The sequence below is a fragment of the Carya illinoinensis genome, chromosome 3 (genome assembly GCF_018687715.1).
Source record: "Carya illinoinensis cultivar Pawnee chromosome 3, C.illinoinensisPawnee_v1, whole genome shotgun sequence".
Classification (NCBI taxonomy): Eukaryota; Viridiplantae; Streptophyta; class Magnoliopsida; order Fagales; family Juglandaceae; genus Carya; species Carya illinoinensis.
The window spans coordinates 31,830,426-31,840,765 of NC_056754.1; the positions used below are offsets into that span (position 1 = coordinate 31,830,426).

General features: G+C 39.2%; 2 protein-coding genes across 3 annotated transcripts; one reads left to right on the forward strand and one right to left on the reverse strand.

Moving 5' to 3' along the window:
- Positions 1-4,863: 4,863 nt before the first annotated feature.
- Positions 4,864-8,383, reverse strand: LOC122304114 (pentatricopeptide repeat-containing protein At4g21065-like). Of its 2 annotated transcripts, XM_043116178.1 has the most exons (2): positions 5,411-8,383; positions 4,864-5,318 (listed from the first exon to the last, which is right to left on the reverse strand). In XM_043116178.1, exons 1-2 carry the CDS (start codon positions 7,690-7,692, stop codon positions 5,315-5,317), a joined length of 2,286 nt encoding a protein of 761 aa, XP_042972112.1. In that variant the 5' UTR covers positions 7,693-8,383; the 3' UTR covers positions 4,864-5,314. The 2 variants fall into 2 exon arrangements, with proteins under 2 accessions (XP_042972112.1, XP_042972111.1); XM_043116177.1 differs by having other exon boundaries at positions 4,864-8,380.
- Positions 8,384-9,479: 1,096 nt separating this feature from the next.
- On the forward strand, positions 9,480-9,998 carry LOC122304732. The gene is made up of 2 exons (XM_043117001.1): positions 9,480-9,743; positions 9,834-9,998. The coding sequence occupies exons 1-2, from the start codon at positions 9,480-9,482 to the stop codon at positions 9,996-9,998; spliced, it is 429 nt and encodes a 142-aa protein (XP_042972935.1).
- The last annotated feature ends 342 nt before the right edge of the window (positions 9,999-10,340 follow it).

Sequence of the window (10,340 nt, forward strand, 5' to 3'; positions counted from 1 at the left end):
TTGGAATCCTATAATAACTTCAACCATTTCGGATGGAAAATATAGTGGAAACTACCACAGTGAGATTTTGAGAAATCTTAGTAAGTAAACAAGCAACATATAATGGATAACATAAGCATATAAGAATAAACTGTAATGAATGCATAGACTAATACCTTGACTTACATAACTTTGACTTTTACAAAAGATAATGTGTAACATAAACCTTTTTCACCTTTTTTCAGAAAAACGTCTTTTCATCTATTCATTTTAGTTCTTAAACATATAACATATCATTTGAATTTAGATAACATAACATATCTTGGAGCTCAATGCCTTAATTATTTCATAAACATATGGTTGGATACCTCACGACTCCCCTATGTACCATGTATTCTCGCTAGTTACCACATCAACCAACAACTCACTTGATTGAGGTGAGTATGTCATATTCTTAAATATACTTATTACGGCAGTTCGCATTTTTGCCTTCATCTTATGACACCCACTAACTTTAGATGCAATCCTGCTCCGGTATCCTTTCCTTTAGGATCCATTTGAGGTCTGTCAATTGTACTTTATCGACTTAAGAATTACCACTCTATTTTAAGCACTCCCAAGTAGACATAGGAGTTCCACTAGGGCATTTTCCCGTTCTAGCATTTGGGATCATGACAAAATGTTTATTGATTCTTTTCTTTTAAAAGCAATACACAAACCTAATGCATGTGACATGAACTTCCGATACTTTGCTCCTTTCATGAATCATGTATGCCTAGACTTATACAAATCATGCAACGTGTAATTATACACAATCATATACATTCTTCATTATGGCTTGGAAATATCAAAACATGCGATTACTTTACTTATTCAATTAAACAATGACATTTAACGAGTAACAAGGAACAAAACAATTGCACTATATCATCTATTACGCATGGCCGAAACATACAAGTGCTTATACACATGAGTATTCAACCATTGTATGAACTTGGAACTTCTAACATATTCGGTAATGCATCAATAACTAACATATGCATGACCGAAACATGCAAGTACTTGTACACATAAATATTCAACCATTACATGAACTTGGAACTTCTAACATATTTGGTAATGCATCAATAATCAACGTAGCAAGATAAACTTGTAGAACCGAGCACTAGGTGTAGCATTACAATTTATTTGCATGGTAAAACTGAATAGCAAATATCATGATAATAACCAACAAATGGTATGGCAACATATATTCAAAGGAAACCAAATACATAGCATGATAAGAAATGTTATCCAATTAAATAGCAACAATGCAAGTTCGCATGTTATATACTCATATCATCCAAGAGTAAGTTGAAGGTCTACTTACAAAAAACCCAACAATCAACAATGAGTAAGCTAAAAAGTACATATCAATACCCATTAGACATGGTCATCCAAAACCCTAATTCGTGCGTGTGAGTGTGTGTTGTGTTCTTGGCTTATGAAACTTATTTCCAAGACAAGAAGTACTTCTCAACATTTGGACTTCCTTTCTCAAGTCCGAAACTCTTATGGAAACAAAACCCTAGCTTAAGCAAGTGTTAAGCCATGACATTCCTTCCTCTCAAGGGTCACCTATATGCTTAAGGCAAGTGAGGTTCGGGTCTTCATCATTTGAAAAGAAAACCCTAGTCTTCTTGAGGGTGTGTATGTTTGTACACATGTTCATGTGAAAACCTTCATCAATCCGAAACCATTTTTCTCTCTTTGGCCATGTGTGTGTGTGTTTGTGTACGTGTTCATGTGAAAAGCTTTATTAATCCAAAACCCTTTTTCTCTCTTTGGCCGTGTGTGTGTAAGGAATGAGTGGTTGGTTCCTTACCTTGCATGGCCTTTCCCTTAGATGGTGTCTCAAACTCGTGGTGCACTTAGGATAGTGTTTGGAAGAAGGTGGTAGTGGCATAGGTGGTGTTTGGGTAGAGAGAAAGTAGTGAAAAATGAGAGAGAGTAGTATGGCAGAGTGACTCAAGAATGAACTTCATCAAGTGACCAAAGGACTCACATTTTTGGCTCCTCCCCTATATATAGGCATGTAATCCCTCATTAGAAAATTGAAACCCTATTGCATGGATGTCACTTGACATCCTAGCCGTGTGCCTCTTCCCTTTCCTCATGATGGGTTGTGTTGGAAATCAAACATGACTTTTTGGACAAGTGGCGTGGGCTTCCTCAAAACTGAAACTCTATCCCCTTATGCCCTTCTCCATGTGTCTAGGTTAATTGAATTTAGTGGCAAAAGAGTCATTCTTCAAACCTAGAACATCCTCAAACCACTGCACGTGTGCATGCTTGCCAAGTGGCAAGTAAAGTGTGTGTGTGGTTGCCGAGATGCCCTCCATCTTCCCAAGAAGATCTTTCTTCTACAAGGTCTTGGGAATTGTGTGATTGGTCCTTAGTGGGTGGCAAGCACAATTTCCCTTGCCCTTGTCGTCCACCTCATGTCTTCCCTTCACAAAATTCTTCTAGAAGCCTCAATATGTTTGTAGGTCACTTTTCCAAGAAAATTTTCACCTCTTTCTAATGTCATTCTTCTTCATTTTCATCATTACATCATGCATGGGTGACACTTGACAATGCCTTCTTGAAACCGAAAATTCACTCTAGTGTGTTGCGCCTTGTCTTTTGGCTTTCCCCTAGGCGCCACTTCCCCATGTACCTTATCATTCTCTTCTTCTATAAGTCCTCTAGACTAGTGACAAGTGTCAAAAACATTTCTCAATAAACGAAGTCCTCTTCATGCTCGACAAGTGGCAGAAAGTAGGTGAGAAGCCCTTGGGTATGCATGGGGCTTCTTAGGTCACCAAAACTAAAATCTCTTAACACCCCCCCCCCCCCCCCCCCCCCCCCCCCCCGCCCAAAAAAAATTTTTTCCCATATCACGTCCAGATTCATTGCTCCTAGTATGGGTCACAAGTGGATGACAAGTGGCACTAAGTGATGGGTTGGGCATGTAACCTAAATTCCTCTAGGGTTCTAAACCCTAAACTCATGTTGAGGCCAAAATGCATGGGCCTTGTGGGCCTCCCTTGTTTCTACTACCTTGCATTGTCCATCAACCATGCATAGTCCAATAATAACATATGAGTGAAGACTGGGTTATCACACTTACAAACCGAATACAATTAGAGAGATAAGACGCCTTAAAGACAGTATGTTTGGCATGAAAATTTTCTTTGGGGAAGATCTTGACTATGGACATCCTATGAAAATATCGGATGATTATTACTGAGCAGTGTTGTATGTGCAAAAAAATTGGCGAAACAGCATGTCATCTGTTACTCCTTTGTGAGGTTGCCAAGGCATTACGGTTTGATTTCTTTGAAAGAATGGAGCTAGCTTGGGTGATGCCTGAAAAAAGTGGTCAAGCTTCTAGCCAACTAGAGAAGCAATTGTGGTATTCTACAAATTGCAACTAGGTGAAAGATGGTTTCTATATATATTCTATGGTGCATATAGACAAAGCGAAATGATCGAAGAATTAGAAGATAGGAAACAATCACGGAAGGAGATTAGATTGTTTCTTTTAATACATTATTTCTATGGACCAAAGATATTAACTTTAGTGGGCAAGATTTTCATGATTTCCTTGTATCTATTTCTTCTTCTTAACTAGGTATTTTGTCTTGGGTATTTTTTGTATATTTAGGCTACATCTACTTTTGCCAATATGAATAAAATCTTTTACTTATATAAAAAGTGATGATTTCACATCTGTCATTTGACAGGTAACATATGTGACACTTGTATTAGAAAATTAAAAATGAAATCCTACATTTTCAAAATAAATTGTTATTAAAAATTAATTTTATAATAAAATCATAATAATTAAGATTAATAAAGAAATCTATGGCCAACCACCATTGAGGTGGATCGAGAAGGCTATGTTTGTTGTAGCCCTTGAAAGTCACCATCATGATTGTTCAAATAGGGCCTCCACAAGGTGGCACTTGTGACCCACTACCGTGGTTGGCCTATGCCGTTAGGATATGGCTGGAGCCTCCATCGTGATGGCCTTCATAGAACCATACGACATCCCTGACGTGCACTATTAGGGTTGGCTATGTGGCCAATCTTGACCTTTATTAAATTGAGAACTATTATGACTATAAAGAGATTATATAAAAATAATCTCACAAATTTAATAACTTCATATAATCTGTTAGATATACTTTACAAAAATAAAAGTAACTTACAATCAAACGACTTACATTAAACTACATCAGTTTGTGAAATTACTTGTGTAATTCCTTTGAGGTTAAAATATTTTTCTTTTAGATGTAACATTTTATTTCTAAACAATTTGGGTTTCTTTAATTTTAAATAATCAAATATATGGTTTCTTTGTCTATTTAATTCAAGTTTTTTATATTTTTTTTATAACTAATCAGAAATTTTATTAATAAAGTAGCATGCGTGGTCCAAATACGCATGATTTATATGAGAGAAACACCTAAGTAAAGATTATAGTTGAGGTAAGAAACACATGAACACTTCAATCTATTACCACCAAGGTGGTAGCTTAGTTTGTTCGAATTAGTATTTCATGACTTTAAGATCAAAGTTTGAGTCAACTTGTGGTAGTAAAGCATGACCTTTGGGGCATGAGATGAGCTTGGACCAGCTGGATACTTTGGAGGTATTGTAGTGATAGGCTCACCCTTGAAATAGTAGTTATAGCTCAAATCGGATATTCCACAGCAGAGAGGGATTCCTATGATCACACCCAAGAAGGTTGTTATACTGATCACCCCAACCTCTCATCCCATTTTCCTCAAGGAAGAAGAAGAAAAAAAAAAAAAAAAAAAACACTTCAATCCATCGCAACTGCTCAAAGGAGCGAAGTGATGAAGAAGAAAACTTTTATCATTCATCTCTCTTCAAATACACCACGACAAATATATTAGATCCATCTTCCATATTGCTACAATTTGTGATTAGCATGTAAGCCCCTCCAATTTGCTAGTTCGTCCAAAAATCTTCTAGTGCTTCTTGTACCCTATTTTGAACAAAAACCACGAGAGCACCCTCAAGGTCGACGTTTTCTGGCACTAGCGGGTCCCTGTCAAGAACAGCATTGTCCGCTCTTTGGCCTTTTGCTTTTAACCCCGAGTCGACCTGATTTAGTTGGTCTTCGTCTGCCAATGGGCTTGATTCCTGTTGTGATTTGTGATTCACTCGTCAGCGCGTTGCCCACCCCCTTTTTTACTCTAGTATCATCCTGGACAGCACCATTTAGGAGAGGACTAGGAAGCTTGACCATTTGGGCTCCGTTCTTTCTCTGCTAAATTGCTGCTCAGCTGCTTTCCAGGGTTTAAATAAGTATAAATTGAAGTGCATCCCAGTTATGACTTGTAAGATTAGATACATGAGACACTAAGGCTTTGCTCACCAGTAATCACCACAAGTGCAGTGCCCACTCTTAAAGTGGTGGAATCGATGCATATCCCTCACAATTATTTCCCTATGCAAAAGCTGAGAAGTATACTTCACAAAACTATGACAGTCGATACAAATTCGGAGGTTCTTCATTATCTGAATTGGCATCTCAGAAGTTGTGCTAATGATTCCATAAACAAGTGCAAGTTTTTCACTATGATAACCAAGAAGCACTTCTCTTTGTTCTTCTTCTACATCCTGCATCACCAGGTTCACATTAGATGAGTACCCAATTTCCTTCAATCTTCCAGTCAGCTCATCCAAGAATGAATATATATCCGTTTCTTGCGGATGCGACCTATCTCCCATGACAAAAGTGTGGACTTGATTCTTCAGTTGGATCCAAGACTGACCAGGGACTTTCTTAACCATTCTCCGTCTCATCAAGCTCCTCACATTAGCTGCCTCTACCCATCTGTCATTAGTAGAGCACATATTTGATAACAAAACATAAGGTCCAGCTTCTAATGGTTCAAGCTGAAGAAGTTTTTCAGAAACCCACTTTCCCATCTCAATATTTTTGTGAAGTGTGCAAGAAGATAGAAATGATCTCCAAACCCCACTCAAGTCAGAGATAGCATTTTCATGAATGAACGCCTCTACCTTATCCAAGTGACCAGCTCGACCATAAAGATCAACCATGCATGTGAAGTGTTCAACTCCAGGCTTGATGCCATAAACTTCTTTCATCAACCTGAAATATTTGGAGCCTTCTTCAAGCAGCCCGGCATGGCTGCATGCTGTTAAAACCCCTACAAAAGTAACCTCGTTTGGTTTTATCCCCTCATGCACCATTTGCTCAAAAAGCCAGATGGCTTTCCTCCCTTGACCATGTAAAGCACTGCCAGTAATCATTGCAGTCCACAATACAACATTAGGATGGACAGTTTGCTTGAAAATTTTCCAAGCATCATCCAAGCTTCCACATTTAGCATACATGTAAACTAACGAGGAACTTAGGTAAACATCTAAAGTGTACCCAACCTTCTGAATGTATGCATGGATCTGACGGCCAAGTTCCAAAATCCCAGCATCAGCACATGCAGAAACAATGCTTGTGATGGTAAACCTGTCCACCTCAACTTGTTCATGGACCATAGAGATAAACATTTTTAAAGCATCTTTGAACTCACCATTCTGAACATATCCAGACACCATTGAACTCCATGAAACAATTTCTGCTGTTGGTTCACCAAAAGTGATCTTGGAGTTTTGTGTTCCAACACAGTCTAGAGGCCTTTTTCTGAAGATTACTGATGCCTTCTCCATTTTCCCACACTTGCAATACATATCTATAAGTGAAGTCCTTACAAACCCATCTTTCTCAAAACCAAACTTCAGAGCACGGCCATGAATTTGTCTCCCTAGTTCCATGATGGATAAAGACGAAACCAAAACCAATGCTATGGAAAAAGTAACTTTATTCAGCTCATGACCATTGTTTGCCATCTCATATAGTAGCTCCAGTGCAGTTCTTTCGTAACCATTTCTCATTAGCCCATCTAAGATTGTATTCCAACTCGCAACATCTTTAGAAGGCATACTATTGAACATAGCAAGAGACTTCTCCATGTCCCCAAGGTGCATATATGCACCAACCATTATATTCCATGACACTGTGTCTCTCTCAACCATCACTGAAAATAATGTTTTTGCATGATCAAAGGACCCACATTTCACATAAAAGTCAAGAATAGAGTTATCCAACACGACATCCAAATTAATTCCACTTCTCAATATCCACCCGTGAATTCCCATGCCCATTCGAAGATCACTTGTACTAGAACAACACTTAAAAACAATTGATAAAGAAAATTGGTTTGGATGGACACCCTCAATTCGCATCTCTCTAAGGAGGTCCAACACCATTGTAGATACCCCAATTCGAGCATAGCCAGACATAAGAATTGTCCACGTACGGACATCTCTATCAGAAATTTCGTTGAACAACTTATGTGCATAATTTAAATCTTGAGATTTCACAGAAAGATTTAGAAAATGATTAGCCACATTCAAATGTTGGAAAGAGCCGCTCTTTACCGCCTTAGCATGATGTATGCCGACTGCTGACTCAGCCGTTAAATAATGTACTGGTGAAGAGTGGTACCAAAAGGATTGGAATCGACGAAACTCAAACTTGGTGGTGTTTGTGGTTAAACAATCCAGAGTGAGAAAGTGGGCTCGTTTAGAAAGTCTAGTTGGGATAAAGCATGAGCTGAGACAACACCGTCTCATTTTTCACCCTTCAGCAAACAATCAAGAGTCAGTATTCTAAAACAGGAAAAAGACCCCTAGAAAATATGGGAAAAGACGTCGAGATTTAAAAAATATTTAAAAAAATGTATTCCGATAAACCAAAATAGAGGATTCGCAAATAATTGACTAATTGATTGGTCTCCCCCCCCCCCCCCCAAAAAAAAAAAAAGAAAGAAAAAAGAAAATTAACCGCTTGGTCCGGATCAACACTTTGGACTAGTTGGGAAGTTAGAAAAAAATAAGAGAGATAGGAATCGGATATGGTGTTAAGAGAGGATTTACACCCTCTAATGGCCGGACGACACATCACTATTCTAGGAAGCTTAAATTGAACCACCAGCCTCATTTAATCCAATCCCCCGTCCATCGCTCTCTCTTTCTCCCCTCTCGCTCTCTTTTTCCACTTTTTTTTTTCTCTCTCAAGCCGAACATGTAAGTCTCTCTCAAGTGATCTCAACATCTCCAAAACCAAAGGGCATGAAATTAATAAAAACAAAAAATCTTGCAAACTTAAGAATTAACATTTCTAGAAGGCTAGCACAAACAATGAGTTTTGCTAACCCAAAACTTCAAACAGTAGCTCTATTCTAATGATACTTTTGTCAAGGCTTATAGCCTGACACATAATGGTTGAAGGATTTGTGGTAGAAGTTGAAGGATTTGTGGTAGAAGGGATATTCCCCTCCTGGTCCACTGGGTTGGGTTTGGGCAAGACTCTGAAGTCCATATCGACCTGGATCGCTAATCTCCTATGGCCTTAGAATCATCAGCAAAACCCAGCCCACAAGTTACATTTGAAGAAAGTGGATACACTGCGTGAAAAACAGTAGGGGGTGGGGTGACAAATGGGACATGCCGACCCTGACATTCACTTATGACACTTAGCATTAAAAGAATGGAGAACATAGACAACCCTCCATCTCTGACGATGGGGACGAGAAGTGACCGCTCCTACCGCCTACTATTGAGATGCCACCCGTAGAGCCATGCTGCATTAATGGCACCACCTCAAACACCGTGTTGCATTAAAGGCCATGAATTTGGAACCTATGGGTGCGATGCAGACCCCTGACATAGGGTATTGAATGTCCCCCCGATACCTCGTATAAAATCCAAACTCCAGGTATGAATAAACTCTCGAATTCTCCTGTAATTCTTCAAGAAGAATAAGTACTGACTTTGGTATCGGAAGCTCTCCGAACCACCACCGAGCCCACTTTCTTCTCTTTAATTGTAGGTAGAAAGATTATTGCCTAGGTTGTTGGAGCTTAACCCAAGTGTACCAAACACGTCCTCAATAGTGGTGCCATCTATGTAATCTTTATAGACACAATGTGTCCTTTGTATGCCAACTACTACGCGTTCACAAACAACCCATGGACAAGAAGCAACATCAATGGACATGGAAGGACGGTTTGTAGAAATGGAAGAATGCATGAGAAAGATGGCGGAAAAATTCAAGGATCTTTGTCAAGAAAACAAAGCTTTGAGGAGAAACAACATTGAGCTGCAAGATGAGGGGGGCCTAGGAACAAACAAAAAGAATTCCGAAACGCTGGCAAGGTAGATGTTGGTGAAGAACAAAGAAAGAATATCCATCACGAGCTACATAGCCTCATGGACAAATATGAAAACATGGTGAGGAAGATGGGCACCTCCTCGTTGATGGATAAACTGCTCACCAGCACAGGCTTACCTTACAGTACTGAGGTGATGGCTATGCCGCTACCATCGAAATTCAGCGTCCCCTAAATGGAAATGTACGAATGGCTTATATGGCCCTCCCACTAACCTTGAAGGGAGTCGTGAGGGGATGGTTCTGGTCATTGGCACCCAAGTCAGTTGGCAGATGCGGAGAGTTAGCTCGCATGTTCCTCACACAGTTCATGACCAGCAGGAGGAGGAGGCGCCCTACCACGTACCTCCTAACCATCAAACAAAGGGAGGACGAAAGTCTGAAAGCGTATTTAGCCATATTTAACAAAGAGCGCATGACAACAGATGACAAGGATGAAACAATTACCCTAGCGGTGCTCCTGGGAGGCGTATGGCCCTAGAACCCCTTCATGGTAGAGTTGGCAAGAAGAACTCCAACTACACTGCGGGAATTTATGGACCAGGCCGATGGCTTCATTAATGCCGAAGACATGCTTTGGGCCCTGACCAAGCCTAAGAAGACAGAACTAGAACAGAAAGATAGGAAGGCCAAGGCTTCGGGTAAAGCCAAGGCCCCCGAGAAGATCAAGAGAGGACACCAAGACAGGAGGCGGGATGAGGTGCCCTGATGTATTTAATTTCTAGATAAGTTTTGTCATACTTTTACTCTTATTTTTATGCTAGTTTGTGTTTAATTTTCTTATTTATTAGAGTTTTTATTTATTTATTTATTTTTAGAATAAATAAATTGAAAGAGTCATGAGAATTAAAAAGAAACTTTCCTTTTCAAATTCAAATTTTCTTCATCAAGAGTCCTATAAAACTTTCCTTCCTTGAATTTCTTGAAATATCCTTCAGTATTTTGAGTATAACTTTTGTTAAAGAACTCCAAAAAGGGCGATCTTGGTATCTACGGAAAGCTAAGAAGAAACCCAACAACTTTCTGTTGAAGACTTTCGAAAAGAAGAAGA

What these genes read in the sequence shown, in the direction of transcription:
- LOC122304114 (XM_043116178.1), bottom strand. Translation starts at nt 7,692, where the DNA reads ATGAGACGGTGTTGTCTCAGCTCATGCTTTATCCCAACTAGACTTTCT.
- LOC122304732 (XM_043117001.1), top strand. Translation starts at nt 9,480, where the DNA reads ATGGCTTATATGGCCCTCCCACTAACCTTGAAGGGAGTCGTGAGGGGA. An exon ending in ATGAAACAATTACCCTAGCG is followed by an intron (nt 9,744 to 9,833) that starts GTGCTCCTGGGA and finishes TTTATGGACCAG; the next exon opens with GCCGATGGCTTCATTAATGC.